Source organism: Lycorma delicatula, chromosome 3, assembly GCF_047948215.1.
Source record: "Lycorma delicatula isolate Av1 chromosome 3, ASM4794821v1, whole genome shotgun sequence".
NCBI classification, from domain to species: Eukaryota; Metazoa; Arthropoda; class Insecta; order Hemiptera; family Fulgoridae; genus Lycorma; species Lycorma delicatula.
Genome location: NC_134457.1, coordinates 105,948,395 through 105,968,425, shown reverse-complemented (window position 1 = coordinate 105,968,425; position 20,031 = coordinate 105,948,395). Strand labels below are relative to the sequence as shown.

Sequence of the window (20,031 nt, the reverse complement as noted above, 5' to 3'; positions counted from 1 at the left end):
TGATTAAAAAAAAAAACAAAAAAATACTTGGTATGTTAACATACTTATACTCGTATATTATGTACTTATATGTAGTTATGTATAACATACTTATATTACATATTAACATACTTGAAATTATGTGACCTCATATACTTACGTAGTAATTACTTAATTACCTTACACTGTAATTAAAAAATCAAAATTTGCAACGATTATTCTATTTTTAAATATTTTTTCAGTATATTTACGTTATTTATCTTATATTTCATGTTAAACAAGTGTGTTGTGACAGTTTGAAGTGTATTGAATGATATTTAGTTTTTGTACTGAATTAACGTCAGTACATAACTTGCAATTTTCGTTTTTTTTATGAATAACCAGCCAACAAACTAAGTAGCAAATCTTTTTAAAATTCATATAACGGAAGCCATCAATAAAATTCTAAAAGCGTTTTTGATCGAAGTAGTTGCAATTTTTTTAAAACTAAAAGGAAACAATATTTATTCATAATTCAGAAAACCTTAGGAGATACGTACAACATTTTATGTATTTTCTGAACTTCCCCGAATAAAAAACTGAAATTTTTTTTGTAGTACTGTTTTTTCTGGAAGAGAAATTTAGATTTCAGCACAATTTTATTAATTACTTTTAACTTGTTAAATTTTCTTTTTACTATGGTGAAATATAAATTTCATAAACTCGAATCTATCCACTATAACTGGTAAATGTGTATATCTATAGTTTTTGACAAACTATTAAATTTTATAAAAAAAAAAACAGTATTGTTATCTATTATTTGACTTAAAGTTTATTATTAAACATTTATAAATAGAAAAACCAAAAAAAAATATTAAAGATTCAAAAAATCTATATTTTTAAACTTTTATCAACTCCCCACTCCGAACATTGACCCCAAAGTTTTTTTTTTGGGCGCTTGCATTACTACTATGCGTAGGAAGCATAAAAAAAATTCTGTTAAAAATATGCAATAAATAGCTTTTTAGATTTTTGGGGAAGAGGGATTTTGGGAAAGTTATTTTTAAAAGGGTAGAATAAGAATGCACGCATGTACTCAGCTTATTATAAAGTGGGTTTACAAAAATTTGACAAAATTGGCCTCCAAACTACCCATCACCTGGAGATATTGACTCCCAAACCTTTATCAACAACATATTACCCGTATACAAGAGTCTCCGTGCCAAATTTCATCAAAATCAATTTATCCTGACAAAGGTTATTAAGATTCAAATACGCCAGAATATGACGAACGAACATTATCCCCACTTTTTTATGTTTTATTTGGAGTTGAGAAATGTTTTATTTTTATGTTGAGAAATGAAAAGAAAATCAAAACACCATTTTTTTACTGATAGCATACTTTTCTATGCAGCATAACTCTCTAGAGCTATGATCCCAGGAAAGTAAAAATTATAACTATTATTAAGACAAGGATATGATGTTTTATATAAAATAATGATTATTAGAAAACAGCTGCCAAATTATCTTTTTTGGAGACGAAATGTTCTATAACGAGCATTTGTAATGAGCATGTAATGAGGACGTCATTGGTTACTAGTCCAATCGGCGGTAGTGATTGTCCTGATCCACATATGGCCCGCACCTTTCTCCAAACAACCAGTGACGACGGAGTTGTCCAGGAAATGGTGTCGATATAGTTTAGCCATGATTTCCGCTTAGCACACCGAAACACTCTACGGTATACAGCCCTCACATTGCAGTGGGCACAGAACACTTCCATCGTTAGCCTATGATTGAAATTACACAACGTCCTGCAACGATCCCTCAATGCCCTGCTGCATTCATCGTTCCACCAAGCAGCAGAAGGCTGTCTAGGCATTCCAGATGTTAAGGGAATATATTCAATTGCACCATCGACTATCAGGTATGCAAACACGGAAAGTTAGTGGATCGCGTCACTACTTTCCTTGTATTGGCTAAATGAATCTTTGTACCCTATCCAATCTTCCTTCCCAACCACCCATCTGCGAAACTGCTCTGAGGCAAATCACTATCACCGACCGAGATAAAAATCGGTGTGTGATCGCTTCCAAAAAGGTTTTATGAAACGTGCAGATGAAGACAAGGGAATAATGATGCTGAACACAACGACAGACCGATGCACGAAGATATACATGATGAAGATGATACAAACGTGCACTATCCATCATTCAATTAGCAGAGATCTAAGTTCTGCTTCAATTGATCGCCTATCCTTCCTCGAGAAGAAAACATGATGATGAGTCCGAAGAATGTTGGTTGGTTGAAATCGCCAGTTATTAGGTAGGGTACAGGAATCTAGGAATTCAGATTGGACAGATCATCCTCACTGATATCAAAATTAGGGGGTAGGTATAAGTTGCAGATATTCACTTTAAATGGTGCCATTATTCTCACTGAGACTGCAGGGATGTTTGTGTGGAGTGGTATCCGCGTGGCTTAACATTAGTTCCTTTAGGAAAACCGCCACACCTTCTCGTCCTTTGTCCTCAGTTTGATAGTCGCATCTTTCGCATACGTATCTGTGAAAGGACACATCATCCTGGGGATGGAGCTGAGTCTCCTGCAGACGCAGTATTAAAGGATTTTCTTCCTTAAGTAGGATTTCAATATCCTCACGGCGAGAACAGGGACCGTAAACATTCCAATGCATAATATTTATAGGCATATATACATACCCCTTTCCTCTTATATACAACTACGTGTAGATTATTTGTCGAACAGTATCCGGTTTTTCTTTTTTGTGTTTAAGACTTTCAGGAAGTGCTTAGCTTTTTCTGGCACTTAATCCGCCTCCATATCCTCAAAGAGACCTCGAGATGGAGGTGGGGTTTGGATGCCTGGGGGACTGGAGATACCGTAACAGGCGTTGATTTTTTTGTCGATCCCTTCAGCGGGATCTTATTTATTTGCTGCCTTGTTGGTACAGCAGGAGTTTTATTTGGTGGTATACTAACTGTGGTGGTTTTTGGTACACCACTGTCGGTCTTTCCACCGAAACTATCTTTCTTCTTTCCAGCACTCATTGCTGCAATAGCAGAAATGAGAGATTTTATTTCCATAATCAAAAAGTTACATCCATTCTTGTGAAATATTTATCAAACTCATATTAAATTTTACGAAGAGTCTTCAATTTTTTTTTAGCTGTCATTAACTGTTACGCATTTCTTTAATATTAAATTATTCAACCTTTAAATATAGCTGACATTTTTAATTAAAATTCGATTTCATATGAATTAGAATATTGTTTTTTTTTTTTAGTAAATAGAGACAATTATATCAAAGGAATCTTTATCTAAGACATTTATTGTCAACTTATTTATGAAAAATCAAAAAAGGTTACGGGCAAAGCAAAAATCAAAACTGGTACATAGAAAATTGAAAGCCAAACTCTCTCTCTCACTTTTGAATGACCATCTTTTCTTTTTAGTAGACTATTTTTAATAAGTACAATAAATTGCTTATAAAATTTTGAATTTTTCTGTTGTCTATTTTACCATTCGATGTAAAAATATCTTAGATACAGTTATATTTTTCTCAAAGACTATTACATTTATAAAAACAAATTAGAGTTTTTGGGTAAAATTCTTTTCCTCTTTCTTTATCCTAATTTTTATTAAAATTTGTAAAAAACCTTCACCTAAAGTTTTTTATCTTAATCAGATAGTACAAAAGTACTATTTGCATGCAAAACGTTAACCGGTTGGATTTTTATAACTGCAACCGAATATTTGGGACCAATAGCAATTTGAAGAATATAATTTATAATAAATTTGAAAATCCTATGCTTTATAATAACTCAGGATTAAACTAATATTTAAAACTAAAATTCTGAAGCCGTTAATGTTTTGTTTAAAAACATTTCCATCAAGATTGCAAATATGTGATCTCTCACCAAAGATAAAATTAAAGGTATTTTTCCCTGTAGGATTTGATTGAATGTTTATTTTTCACATATTTCCTTGTTTAAAGAAGAAAATTAATAGTTAGTACTACGTTTCAAGTAATTAAATTATATACATTTTCTTAATCCGTGCGTTAATTTTCATTCGAAAAACTCCTAAGTTTTCGCTATAAAATAATCTACCTTTGTATGTTGATCAGTATAAATATACCCAACATGGTTTCCTATAATTATACAAATACTGCGTATAATATAATATATATTACCCATTAATATTATAAGATAATTATAGAATTATAAGGTAACACTAGTATTTAAATCAACCATAATTTTATCAAATAATCGATGATACCCAACTGAATCGTTCACTTCTAATTGATATAGGTTTATGATAACGGTTCGGATTGAAACTGCTATTTTCACCACCAGCAACAGAAACGTAGTGATAAGATACGACATGGGTAGTTGTACTCCTCTCTACATTGATAAAAAGTAGAAGTAGTTTTGATTCTTGTTAACCTTGATTAAGCTTATTTTTAACTACTTATTCCCACTTATAAAATTATTAATGATTTGTTTTATTTTCAATAATAACATTTGCGAATGTATTTTAGGACTGCAGTTCCTTTAAGTAATTATCGTTTTTTTTGTGAAATAACAATTTTTGTTTATAAAAAACTAGCTCTACCCGCCACGCTTCGCTGTGGCATATTGTGGTTGCATGGATAAGAAATGAGAAACAAAACAAAGCATACGTTTCATAGAAGTTTAATTTTGCAATACTTGTGGATATACAATATTTTTTGTTTTTCCACTGTCTGCGTAGATATAAAGGCTATCTGGTTTGCCGACTCGGGAACACGCAACATACAGTTGCCCATGTGAGTAGCAATCCGCATCTAAATCTAAACCACACAATTCTAAAGATTGACCTTAAGCTTTATTGATTGTGATTGCAAATGCCAATCGAATTGGGAATTGCAATCTTTTAAATTAAAATGGTGTATCGGTCGGGATTATGGATATTCGAGGAATGAGGACATCTTCACCTTTGAAAGGCCCCGTTAAAATCGTTGCTTCCACTACGTTATTCATCAATTTCTTAACTGCAAGTCGCGTGCCGTTGCAGAGTTTTGGCTGATTAATATTCCGCAACAGGATAATTGTCATTTTTTGATCGAACCGTTGCTAGAATAAATCTAATGAGGAATGTTTTCCCAGTTTCTCCTGGTGCATCCAAGAAGAAGGCCCCCCCCCCCCCATCTTGCATTATGCGATCATAAATGCCTTTCTGTTCACGCGTTAATTTGGGAATGTTTTATTTGACATATGACTGATGATCACCAATGTTGTAACTCTGTTCACGGCGTAAATCCAGATCAAATGAAGCAATCGCAGCTCGGGTGGGGGCTGGCATTCCCAATTGACTAAGAACTTTATTTGCAATAGCTAAGCACTTGTCTTCAATATTTATCAATGCTTCGTTGTAAATGCCTTCTGTAACTTCCATGGTCAAATTGGTATTTTCTAGGCGTACTCTATGCAAAATATCCTCAGCCATATGCAATCGATATCTTTCCCATAACTCTGTGGGAGATGAAGGGAAGCAAGCGGTCAATATAATTGCGAATAATGAGCGAATTTGATTTGGATGTGCAGTGTTGCACGCGTCATTAATACATGTATCCCACTGTTGGTTGTTTTCTAATAAATTCAGAGCTTGGTGAAAGGCGCAGCTCAATCACGACACGATCACACAAAAGTACCTCGATTAAAGTGAATATTTAATTCAGATTGTATAATAATCTGAATCAGATGCAAGTGGATACGTTTTTTTTTTTGTTAATAAACAGTGTAATTGGGAACAGGTATTGTTTCACATGTGACTGCGGTTGTCATTAGCTAGTATGGTGAGTGTTCCCCTCGCTTCCGGCAGATGGCGCGGTCGCTGGTACACAGCTGACCGTTAAAAAAACTGTTTACTCGCGGTCGCAGGTATGTGACTGATGCGAAAAATACATAAAAACAATCTTTGATGCGGGTTATATATGTGCAAAATTTGAGCTCAATCGGTGCAGAACATTTTGAGTTTTTGAAGCGTACACAAACGAACGTTTTTTTTTTCTTAAAATACAGATGTTTTAGCTGTTAAATATAATTCAAAGAAATTTGTTACTTAATCAGTTGTGACTTTGTTTACATTGGCAATGGCCATACGGGCTCTTTGTGATTGGTTTGTGTTCGACAGCGGCCATCTTGCATTGATCTGATTGGTTTTCCTTTGTTTACATTTCCATCTGATTTATTAGCCTCTTATTTATTAAAAAGCTGTACAAATTAAAAATAGATAGATAGATTTATTAAAAATAGATGAAAACAATCTTTGATGCGGGTTATATATCGTGCTAAAATTTTTTTTATCGTGTTTAAAAAAAAAAATAAAATACAGATGTTTTAGCTGTTAAATATAATTAAAAGAAATTTGGTCGTTGTGTTTGACAGCGGCCATCTTGCATTGATCTGATTGGTTTTCCTTTGTTTACATTTCCAAATTAAAAATGTACAAATTAAAAATAGATAGATAGATTTATTAAAAATAGATGAAAACAATCTTTGATGCGGGTTATATATCGTGCTAAAATTTGAGCTCAATCGCTGCAGAACATTTTGAGTTTTTGAAGCCGTACACAAACGAACTTAACATTTATATATATATAGAAGACTAGGAAAGAGAACAAACAACTTTATTACTTTTACATATTTTTAACAGCGTTATTATTTTTGAAACGACAGGTTTCGCTTGTTTTATAATTTTTTTTTTATTTCAGTTACCGATTTTGCTTTATTTTTCAAAAATTGTGAAAAAATTATTTACCTCATTTAAGATATAAAGTATTTTTTAATTTTATTTTATCTTTATTTCTTTTATTTTATAAGTAATAAAGTTTCTCAAACAAAATCAGCATTTTCTTAATTTAAATAAAAATCATGGTTTAATTCGGCGTCTAGATACAAAAATGTTACATATCATGTTAACTGCATCATCTCCCTAGTTAAGAAATCCTTATTGTTAACTTGTTAATGTTAACAAACAAACTTAGGATGAACATTAGGGAAGTTTAGAGAGAATAAAGTTGTTTTTATAGATTTTGGGGAAAAAAGTTATGAAAGAAGTCAATTTCTGATAATTATAGAATACAATTAAACTTTTAAATTTTAACAGTTGATTTTAGAAACGATACTATTATATTTTGATTATGTAGATATTTTTACTTATTTTTCTACTTAGTTTAATTATTTTTATTGTGTTGTTTCAGAAATAGTCATTACGATAAATGTTATTTTTAATAAGCGAAAAAGAGGATTGTTGTTATTGAGATAATAATGATTACTATTATCTTTTCTGCTAAGACCACTACAGTTTCATGTTAAGTATTGTTTACCTTTCTTAGCTTCATTCTTTTATCACTTTTTGACGCGTTTCGGAACTACTTCATTGTCAACACTTATTGTACTCTAACTTGAGTACAAAATTTTGAGTATTTCTAAGAATGGAGTGGTTCCAGAACGAGTTAACAAGTGATAAAAGAATGAAGCTAAGAAAGATAAGCAGTACTCAATATACTAAAAAAGAGATGCAATAAAAAAAAGAATAACTTTTATTAAATTTAGAGTATGTTGTACATAAAATCATAATTATTTTTAACAGTTGCCGAATTATCTTTTTCGAAGACGAAGTGACTGTACCGAGCATGTAATAAATAATATGTAGTATCAATTTCTATTATATTACGGATTTCTGCTCATACGTTAACGATATCTCTTGTCGTTTTCAGACAATATTTACTGGAAAATCACCCGAATCAAGCCAAAATTACATCACATTTTTATTTTATAAATTATCAACTTAATAATTTTTTATTTTTCATTGTTGAATAATTTTCTTATTCGTTTAATGAGTACGGAAATGTATGATTTTTACTTATTTTTATTTCCTTGTACGAAGTAAAGGAAGTTTTGTAATCGAGAAAAATCTCGGTTTTCAGATTTCAACGGAAATATCCATTTTGACCATCCCTGAATCCATTTTGACTAGTTTCGGCGTGACGTCTATACGTACGTGACGATATACATCTGTATCTCGCATAACTCAAAAACGATTAGCCGTAGAATGTTGAAATTTTGTATTTAGGACTGTTGCAACACCTAGTTGTGCACTTCCTCTTTTGATTGCAATCGACTGGGCAAAAAATGCGTATGCTTAGACCTATAATTAAAGCGGGGTTTCAATGTTGAAAAATTTGGATTTTGGAATTTTTCTTAACTGCAGTAATAAGCCTTCATTGAGAGCTTTTTAACGATAAGTGGTACTTATTTTCATTGGTTCTAGTGTTATAGCCAAAAAAAATTGTAATTAATGAAATATTTGGACCTTACAAGGGAGAGGCATTTCGGTTCGAATCCGACTTCATATACATATATTTTTGTTATTATGTTGTTTTTTTTTTTTAATTTAAATACATTGATTTATTAATAATTATTTATATATGATTGTAAAAACAAATTTACAATAAATAATAATTCAATAAAAATACAAAAAAAGTACGAAAAAAAATCAAGTAAGTAGTGAAATAAAATTTTATTTAATTTTCATTTTAATACTAAATATTTTACATAGAATAATAATTATTGATAAACCAATATATTTAAATTAAAAAAAAAAAAAATTAAATTTTTGTATATGAAGTCGGGGATTCGAACTGATGTGTGTATGGTTTACGGATCTGACACGTTCTTACACCACATATTTACTTGATCGACGTGAAACAGAATTAATATATAAACTAATATAAAATGATAAGGAAATTTTTAGGGCCATTTTCTTGAGAAAAATTAAATATTGCATGTTAGTATTTTGTGATCAGTACCCGTAAGTAGTGTACTATTTACACACGCAATGGTTCAAATCGGTGTCCCGAATTCCTGTGCCTTTCCCTTGTTAGCTACGTTAATATTGATCTCAGGTGCCTTATACTGATTTAACATTTTGTAGAAAAAGATCACTATAGTTATTTTCTTTCAGAATAAGAAATAATTTGCTTACGATAAACAATTTAAAAAAAAATATTAAGCATCATCTTAGTATATTAGAAAAAATGTATTTCTAAAGTCTACCTTGTTTATCTTTCACACATTTTCAAAAACGATTAGCCGTAGAATATTAAAAAAAAATATTATTTGGGACTGTTGTAATATCTAGTTGTGTAATCCCTTTTTGACATGTAGAATAATTGGTTGTTATGTTGATAATAACCATGTATATTATTTAATATTAATGTGTTTATCTAATTTAATAGGCGTACAAGGAAGACATCTACTGTCCACATCAGATTTTTTAAATACAGAACATTAGTTCTTTTTTAAATTTTAAAAACAAAAAACACATTGTCAAACAGAATGAAATACAAAAAATTATATACCCCTTTCTGTGAAAGGCAATATGAAAGTCTGGAATATGGAAAGTCTGGCAATATGGAAAGTCTATTACAGTTCGATTGGGAAGAGCATATTAAGTAGTTTGTAGTAAGAAAATAGTGTAAGTGAAATGAAAACACTTTTGTAGATTTAATCAAAATTTATTCATGAAATTAGTCGTATTAATCGATGCATTTTTTTATGACTTATTTGTTGTTAATGGTTTTTATAAAGTTGAAGCATCGTTCTATTAAACTGGTTAACGTTTCCGTAGATCGTTAAATTAAAATTGAGTCCATAACTGCTGTTTGACTTAAAACTGATGACGGTGTAGTTGTATCCAACTCCTCCTTCTTTCAAAGACGGATATCCATTTTTACCTTCTCCTAATAAATCGATGACCTTTAAATAACTAATTGTTAAATTGTTGTAACCGTATGCCGGATATTGGAAATCATAAGTAAAACTTTCATTCGCTTTTCCAGCTGCAACGATTCCACTATGGTATAGTAATCTAGAAAACACAAGTTAAAAATGATTAATTTTAATACGGTTTTAAGTCTTTGAGCATTATATAAAGGAAAAACTTTTTTATAACATATTTTGTTTTTGTAAACGATATTTTTTTATGTAAAGAAGCACTGATTTATTTTTTATAGCATTATGTTATGCGTGATTTTCATATTTTCAATTGGATACACCATTTTTTATCTTTCACACACACACACTATATATATATATATATATATATATATATATATATATATATATACACTAAAATTGTGTCATGGCTTCGCCTAGGCCATGTGCTTACTTGCGTTTCCTGTCGAGTTCAGGGGATATTTAGCCGGTCATGGCTCGCTTCGCTTGTCCTTCCCGTCTAGCCAGAGGGCTCTGCCCCTTGGATCCATGCTGTGTTCGTTAAAGAATGCTTGTGAGAATAATAATGATAAATAAAAATTAAAACCCTTTCAATGTATAAAAATGTATGTAATATATGTATTATATTTCAATATAAATAATTTCAATGTATGTATATAATTTCTTCAGAACAACAGTTTGATCAGTTCAGGACCCGAAACTTTGAGTGATCTAAGAATGAATTTCAAACAATCGGCCTAATATAAAGGGTCATCATAATATAAAAATATATATAATCATAATATACTATTCTTAAAATATTAAATATATATACATATTTATACTAGCGTTCCTCATTAGCGGCTTCTCCCATGCTATATGGTTTCTTGCGGTCATAATTAACGATAATTGCGTTTCCCGTCGCGGTCAGGAGATATTTAGTAGGTCAAGGATCGCTTCGCTCGCCCTTCCCGTTCGAAATTTTTTACATTATGAAAAGTGTTCACCGTTAAGCATATTCGGCTGCTAAAACTATTAAATTAAGTTAATGTATTTATTTACTTACCAACAAAAGGCTGATAATCAATAATAGTGGCTGATAATTTTTTTTATGTGTATGAAAAATGTTATGCCTTTCGTGGAATCTATCTAGAAAAGTCCGGATAAAATGTAGAGATGACTGGCTATATATTTAGTGTGTGTGACTGCAAGATAAAAAGTCGTTATCCAAATAAAAGTATGAAAAACACGTATAAGCTGTAAAAAAGTAATCAATGATATTTTTAACTAAAAAATATGGTTCACAAAAAAAAAATATAATGCCCAAATAGATATACGGAATAATAGTAACGGCTTAAAAAATAAATTAAAATAAAATTTAAAAAAAATTCGTGTAATATTTCTGGTGATTGCCTTGCCTATGACATAACTTGTTAGCATATAAATTGTAAAAAAATATTAATTGTTTAAAAAAATGTATTATTAGTTTAATTGACGACGATTAATGGGTTGAAAACTCATTTTTAATCTTGTTAAAAAAAATACTTGTACTTTTATATTAATAGAAGAATTTATTTGAAAATTGATATCATCTGTACTTACATATCTCCTCCGGTTAGATTTCCAATAATAAGATCATGTGTACCATTTACACTTCCATTTCTACTAAGGTGGTGAAGGAATTTGGGGTGAAATTTATATTCACCGAATGCCAAAGGAATCATTACGGTAAATCCGATTAAAAGAATTATATTTGCTGTCATCGCTTTGGTGAACTCCATCTGAAATAAAAATTGCATTTATGCATATTATATACCATATTTAAAAGGTGTTATATATTGTATAATTTGAAAGAGATTCCTGCTCTGTTTTATTCAGACAGTTCTGACTTACTGGTTTTAAAAATGTAGGAAATTTTTGGCAGGCAACATATTGTTGGTGAGATTAAAGTGGGAAGGTTCAGTTAACTGGGGCACGTGGAGCGGAGAGTGACGGCAGTGATGAAGGAAGTTTATAGAGGAAACCCTGGCTGGCGCAGATTGAGTGAGAGACTATGGAGTCGATGGTTGAGGATGTGGAGGTTAAACGTTACAGGACGCAGACGAAAAGTGAAGGATAGGGAGGAGGTTAATTGCTTCTTGAGGAGGCTAAGGTACTACACGGGCTATAGCGTCAAGGAGTAAGTATTGTCAGTTTGCTTTATCACATTTCTTAATCTATGTTTTATTCTTTAGATAATTAAATTATCTATTATATATATATATATATATATATATATATATTAATTATCTACTTTCAGTTTGTTTTTTAAGAAAATATTTAATAGAAATATCTGTTTAAGTTTGTTTTAAATGAAATGAGTAAATGGAGCACAATCTCTAAAAAACACTAATAAAAAACACTAATAAAATCATCACCTAGAAAGAATTAAATAAAAAAATTAACATTTATAATAAATTAATAGCTATGACGCCAAATTTCTTATAAGACCTTTACCAAATTTACAAACTATTTATAACTTGTTAAAAGAAGTTTAATTTTTTAGACGCTTGGAAAAAATTTCATAAAAATTTCTTGTTTTAAAAATATCAAAAAGTAACTATGTAGCTGTATACATAAAGGCACAAGTAATAAAATAAAAAAAACCAATAAAATAATGTTAACCTATTGTAGTTTTTGAGAAAAGTGTACCGGAATTTTAGCAAATTTAACATTGGGAAGATTGGATGGTGTGAACCCCCTTAAGAAATCCCGACCTATAAAAACCCACTACACGTAGTGTACACCATCGGACTATTTTTTTTATAATACTTCTATGAAGATTTTTTCAAGTAAATGCCTTAAAATAAAAACAGTAAGCGGTCACAAGTCTGGATAAAATTCTAAGAATTTATCTTAAAATATCTACAAAGATATTTTATTCTTTTATGGAGATTGATGTTATGTTTCGTCAGTTATCTTATGAACTTTTATATTTAAAAGGAATATATATATTTCCAATATTATATACTAGTTATATTCTATGTGTATTATAAATAGTTATGTAAACTGAATATTGCAAGTTGAAATTTACTCTTTTTTCAGATAACGAAACGATTAATTTGGGTACTGATTTTGTTTAGATTATTTTAGAGAGATCGGAAAATGTTATTACGGTTTAAGCAATCAGTTAGATACTACTAACAGTTATCAATAAATTGTGTTAAAATTGAAATCTTATATTTTTACATAGTATTTTTTAAATTTTACAGTGAAGTGAAGAGAATGTCCTACTCTATAACAGGCCGAAACTTAGTGTACGTGATTATTATGTAAAACTTTATTGCGTATATCTTAATTATCTGTTTTATATTAAATAAAAGTTTCAAATTTGATTTATGTTTTAAAAATGTTACTAATTATGTTCGTAGATGATTTTACAGTTTATTATATTGAACTGTTTTCTGAATTTTCCTTGTTAAAGAATAATAATGACTGTATTATTATTGATTTTTTTTTAACTAGAATATTAGTTAAATAGAATATAATTTTCGAAATTTCATAAATGTACAACATTCCTTAGAATCTAAACCTTAGCATGAAATAAAATTTATTTATAAGAATTTTTTCTTAGTCTTTTATGAAATAAAATTAATTCATGTAAATTATTTTTGTTTTCTTTATTACTCAATTTTCAGATTTCTTACGGCAATTACCTCTAGTCTTTTGATTTTTGCATAAGGACAAGTTAAGTTTTAATTCACGGTAATAAAATCTATTACAAGTTCTACATTCGTAAAAGTTATCTACCAAAACAATTTGAAAAAAATAATTATTATTTTATTGTAAATTAAAACTATCATTCATTTTTGATTGCAAGAAAATAAAGATAATTCACATTTTAGTTCATGAGCAACGAAATGTTTAATAAAAAAAATAAAATAATTACTTTTAATTCTTAACTTAGTGGAAAATTATAAGCTACTATCACATGAAAAACAATTTATCTTACCGTAATGTCTTTTTAAGATCTGGAAAACTGTTTGGAGAAATAATTATTAGTTACTCGTTCGTTTCCCGTGGTAAAGTGAATTTAATTGTTTAGTGCCCGGTTTATAAATGTTTAATTTTATCTTTGGAAAAATAAAATTACGTAGTTACTTTAATTATATTAAATGAGTGTATTATTTTACGTAAATCTCTATATTGAAATAAACAAATTCTAAGAAACAACCAACTGATGTGTGATGATCTCATTAACAAAAAAAACTTAAATCACACGTTGAGTACCCTACTTATCTACAATTGGATTAAACAATATAGAAACACTTGAATAAATGAACTTCAAAATTATTATTGGTTTTTCATAGCTCTTCTATAACCCGGTAAGCCGTTTATGGACGCATACAAACACAGCGTCCTGTAACCAGATACACCCCTGAAATTCATTCAATTCACTGCCACAATGTGAAAAAAATTTCCCATTTTCTTTTCTCATAAAAAAGTCAACGAAATTTCTGAACCGTAACAATAGAAATAAAACAAAAAAACCAACTTACTTCGCAAGAATTATATCAAGACCATCACTCTATTGTAATTAGATACTCCATTTGTCGATTTGTTTGAAAACTTCTGTAAAAGATATCGGTAAAACATCGTCCACAGCTAACGCCTTCCTTTTCAACATCTGAAATATGAAAACGTGCCGAATTTTTACTGTTTCTCTATTACTGAACCATGTACTTAGCTTCTTTGGTGACTGATTTTCAGTAAGTCAAAAGTCTAAAGCATCCGTCTAACAAATCCGGCCAAACAATTCCTTCTACGGCCTACTCTATTAATTCTTTTTTAATTTGATTTTTTTTAGAGCAAAATTTTTCAGTCTATCAATTGTTTTCCTTATAATAGGTATACCAATTATAAAACCATTCCTTTTTAAAACAGCTACATAATGTTTTAATCGTTTTACTTTATAAATGGTCGATATCTAAAAAAAAATATTGCTTAAATCGGTGAGAAGTAAGAAAATATATATTATCCAAGTAATAGGGCGTATGTTTAAAACTGTTTTTGAGAGTAAATCTTAGGCGTGAATTTGTTTTAGGTTAAAAATGAACTTACTAGGGATTTTTAAAGAAAAATTTCAACAATGTAATAAAATCCCATAGTTTAATAGAAAATAGAGAATTAGAAACGTCTCTTTTTTATTTCTTTTTTTTGTAAAAAGTGTTATTATGCCTTAATTCCATTGCCTGAGATATAACACGATTAATCTAAGTGTTCGCATGGGTCTACAAAACTGTTTACGAAACATTAATGAAAAGTACTTTCAGTAATTTATCAACAAAAAAAAATGTTTGTAAATTTTTACGGTTAATTAAAATTAACAATGAACAGCCCTAAGAAACGAACTAGAAAATAACTTATTCACAGTTATACATTCTATATTTTTACGTGAGGTGAATTTCTGTTGAAGTTATATTTCTTTCCAATTGAAAAACGATTTTAAAAATTGAAGAAGGAGGGGAATCGGTAAACATTTTCTTAGATTGAATGTTATTGCACATTATAAGCTTTTGTTAATGAGTTTTTACATTTCTTGATAAAAATTAAGAATATTTAATTATTTCTGGAGACGGAAAATTATTAGCGAATAACATTTACTCGATTAAACCGTCGATGGAAATCCAATCAGTTGTAAATTTACATGAAATTAAACACGCGGCATAGTAACTACAGTCAAAGAGGAAACTAACACAGATACTGAAAATTTTTTCAAATCTTTATTTTTTTATCAGACTTGGGAACCTCTACAATTTCTGATACATTTCTACTTTAATATTAGAAAAGAGAACTACGTATGTCTTCCGATATGTCCTAAAATGATGTAAAATGTAATATTTTATATAAAAACTGTAATAAACTTGTTTAATCAAAATTTTCGTTATACATCCGCCAATATATAATTAAATGTGGTTTCAGGTGATTTAGAATATTTAGAATATATCATTTTCCATTATTCAAATTAGTAAAAGCAACGTAACTTTTATTGATTATATTTGAGCAAATTTACAAAAGACTGTTAGATTTCTTTAAAGATATACGGTATCAGTGGATTAACCTGTGGCTTCGGATAACTGTAAACCGTTTATTAGTAATACTACCGGCATAAAGTAAGGGATATTATTGTTTGAATTGTAAAAATAAATCTGCAACATGTATAAATAAAACTAATTTTATCAATAAAAATGGATGAATAAATAAATAAATAAACAACAGATTTACACCGTCTTTGTCAAACATCGTCAAAGTTATGAATTTGAATCTCGATGGGACTTGAAATTTTTCAATAACTTATAAACAGAACAAATATAACATAGTCCCATCCCCGATCGTTTTAACCTTACAAAAATTCTAGTCAAACTGATTTTATTGTCGTTTTATTTTACAGGTGGTGTTTTTATGTAAATTAATATTAAAAAATGTTTACATAATTTCCGGTGATGCTTGGGCATAAAAAATGTAGTGAAAACGTTTTCAAGTGTTTAATAAATGCTTCTAAAAATAAGAAAATTGTTCAAAATTTTAATTATAAGGCGAAAGAAGTGGAAATTATTGATAAAATAAGTCTTCGTAACTAAATTTAAAAAAACCAAATTTTTTTATTTTTATTAAAAATACCTTCTACAATTTTGATTAATCTTCAATTTATACATGAAAAAATGTTCTTTTTCTATAATTATAATTGTAATATTTATCAGAATTATATTAAACTTTATTTAACTATCACTAACTGTTACTCGTTTCTTGAATGTTAAATTATTTAACCTTTAAATATAGCTGACATTTTTAATTAAAATACGATTTCATATGAATGGAATGGAGATAATTATATAAAGAATTTCTTATTTAAGACGTTTATTGTCAACTTATTGATAAAAAATCAAAAAAGGCTACGGGCCAAGCAAAAATCAAAACTGGTACATAGGCTTGAAAACCAAACTCTCTCTCGCACTCTTGAACGACCATCTTTTCTTTTTAGTAGACTATTCTTTAACAAGTGCACTAAATTACCTACAAAATTTTGAATTTTTCAGTAGTCTATTTTACCATTCCATATAAAAATATCTTAGATAGTCACAGTTTTCTCAAAGACTATTACATTTATAAAAACAAATTAGATATTTTGGGTAATTTTTTTTCCTCTTTAACTTATCCAAATTTTTCTATTCTTATTAAAATTTCAAAAAACAACTGCCCAAAATTTTTTATTTTAATCATACAAAATCCGACATCAGTAGTTTACCTTAGGGAAAAGACTCAAACGCGCTGATGTAGGATAACCGAGAGACATGGCTGGCTACCAACCAGATTAAGACTCCAAGCGCTTTAATTGTAGACAGGTACTTGCTGGCAATCACCGGCCTAGGCGTGGCAGCGAATTGCTGTCAAATTAATTATTGATGTTGATCGGTTGGATTTTTAACTACTGGTGGGACCAATAGCAATTTGAAGAGTATAATTTAATAAATTTGAAAATACTATACTTTATAATAACTCAGAATTAAACCAATACTTAAAATTAAAATTCTGGAGTGATAATGTTTAGTTTAAAAACATTTTCATCAAGATTGCAAACCATGTGATATCTCACTGAAGATAAAATTAAAGTTAATTTTTCCTGTAGGATTCGACTGCATGTTTATTTATTCACATATCTCCTTCTGTTTAAAGAAGAAAATTATCAACATGATTTTTGTAAACCGGTAAAAAGATAAGAAATATGAATTTTCCGTTACACAGTTTTAAGATAATATAAAATTAAGAAAAAAAGTCAAAATTTCATTATTATAATTCTGACCTGTTAACAAGAAATACTTTTAAGGAATAATTAAAAGGTTTATACACTTTCCTATTGACAAATCTTAAAAACGTTTCTCTCCCAAATATTTTCAGATTTGTTCAAATAATTTATATTCTCAGCTCTAATTTTAAAGGCATAATGATTTACACTAAGCATTTTATTCTCTTATTGTAAATCTTCAATCTCATTTCACATGATTATTTTTGATTAGCTAAAAAGCACATACTAACAATATTTTCATAAATAAATACTGGTATAATACTGTATTTATAATATATATAGAGCTACAATATTTATTTACGACAATATAATTCTTATTTATAATAGAGCTCTTTCAATTAATTGTCTTATAGTTTTGCGTAGAAATATTTTAATATTTAGCTAGGGCTGAATTAGCAATCGTCTGTTCTCCCCTCCGGGTCTATACGACGAGGGAATTAGTATGTTTTTGGTGGTTGTTCAGATGAAAAAACGATATCACGAGGAAATATACGTATCATTAACTTACATGTTGTCTTATTTGACTGCCATGGGCCTTTTACTGTCTAGAACTAAGCAATAATAATGTGGTTCTCAAAGTTTTTTCAAGTAGTATTCATGTGAATTACAGTTCAATAGCGTACCATTGAACTATTGAATATATAATGTGTCATTAGGATATTGATAGAATTGTACCTCAGAATGGTACAGCAATAAAATTTTCAATCTCTTTGACAATAATTATTTATATTACAAAAAAATTATCTTACAATTTTTTATTTATAAAAGTTTTTAAAATAGTTTGTTACAGAAATCATTCATTTATTTCACAAAGAAATGTTACATTTTATATTTACTTACATTATTGATTACAATATTCTTGAATATTAAAAATTCAATAAGGAGGGTGATGCACCGTCCTTGAAACAAGCGAAGAAATGTCTGTTCGATTGAACCTAATTTTATGCGCAAATATGAGTCAAGATTCAATTTATTAAGAAACCTGTTTTTACTCTCACCGTAGCAGAGACCCAATTTAACAAAGATGTGTGGTAGAAAATGCAGTTAAAAATGACAATATTTTTCTGAACAGTGATGGATCGGCTATTAATTTTTAAACATTAGCCAAAATTCACATAATTTAGTAAATTTCATTTTTACAGGAATAATAACTAGTATGAAAGGGTTGAATTCAGAATAGTCTTCTTTAAAATATTCTTCAAAAATTTCATCGCGCATTAAGCAGTGGGGTTTTACGATATGCTGAGATTATCTTTCGTTCCAATTTTATGTATTGTCACAAAATTTTCCAAATTTGGAAAGGCAGGCTTTCATTCGAAACACTATTATTCATCATTTGACATTTTTTGATAAATGTTTTTATTTTGTCGTCAACTGAAAATCGATTTGGATTTCACCTTGAAAACCTCAATCTAGGTCATTGAAAGGATTAAAATTATTTGATAAGTTAAGCTAGTGTTGTGATCTACCGCTTTACATTACCATTACGATTATTATTATTATCACGATTATGTATAATCGAATGTGGAATAAATTGTATGACTTAAGTTATGTTTGTGAAGATTTTTAAATATTTGATTATATATATATATATATATATATATCAAACTTTCCACAGTCGTTGTTCCGTGTTAGTTTTTGCGAGTCGAGTAGCTTGTATTTTTATATTTATACAAAAAAATAGTTTACTCAAATTAAGGAAGAACGAAATGCGTGTTGAAACTCTTTTGTATTATAATATATCAATAAATGTTTGAGAACCATTGATCCACTGTACTAATAATAATTATCAGTAAATACTAATAATTTAGAATTTTAATAATTATAATCCAAAATTTTTGTATTTTTTGTGTTATAATGATTTTTTTGTATTGCTGTGTCCGCTTACCAACTTGAGAAGAGAAGGACAATCTACCACAATTTTTGAAGGCCTGTGTTAATAGATTACTCATTTTAAAACTCTTGGCTTTGTAATTTTTTATTATTTATTTTTGGAAATAACAGACACCTTATCACGTGACCTCATTTCTTGGTAGCGATTACCGTAATTAAAAAAAATCTCTGTTGATTATTAATTTGAGTAATTGTGTACTGATATTTATGTTAAGTTTTATCCTAAACAAGTACCTTGTGACAATTTGAAGTGTATTAAATTACTGTATATTACGTCAACTCATAAATTTGTAAATTTGCAGTTTTCGTTTTAATTTTACGATACAGACTACACGAATTGTTTTGCGAACATATCTAGTAGCAGTTTTAGTTAGATTTCATAAGAAAGCTACCTATTGTAACGAGTACCATGATTCGACTTCCGGAAAATTTCGACATGTCTTCGCATATCACTTTCAAACTATTTCCTAAAACTAACTCGACCCAAAATCTCGGTCGAGTTTGTTAATGGTCAAAATCAGATCATGGGGGTGGAAATGGGGTGGCTTTTTCGAAA

At 29.2% G+C, this 20,031-nt stretch overlaps 1 protein-coding gene across 2 annotated transcripts in view; it reads right to left on the bottom strand.

The window, feature by feature from the left end:
- Nucleotides 1-9,519: 9,519 nt before the first annotated feature.
- LOC142321845 (uncharacterized) overlaps nt 9,520-20,031 on the bottom strand; it is a 30,461-nt gene continuing 19,949 nt past the window's right edge. Inside the window, exons 1-3 of one of the 2 annotated variants that reach the window (XM_075360300.1) lie at nt 13,731-13,844; nt 11,342-11,520; nt 9,520-9,893 (exon numbers count right to left, since the gene is read on the bottom strand). In XM_075360300.1, the coding sequence (XP_075216415.1) occupies nt 9,596-9,893; nt 11,342-11,520 (477 nt within the window). In that variant the 5' untranslated portion in view covers nt 13,731-13,844 and the 3' untranslated portion in view covers nt 9,520-9,595. Of the gene's footprint in view, nt 9,894-11,341; nt 11,521-13,730; nt 13,845-20,031 lie in introns of those variants that run through there. The other variant, XM_075360302.1, reaches the window with a different exon arrangement.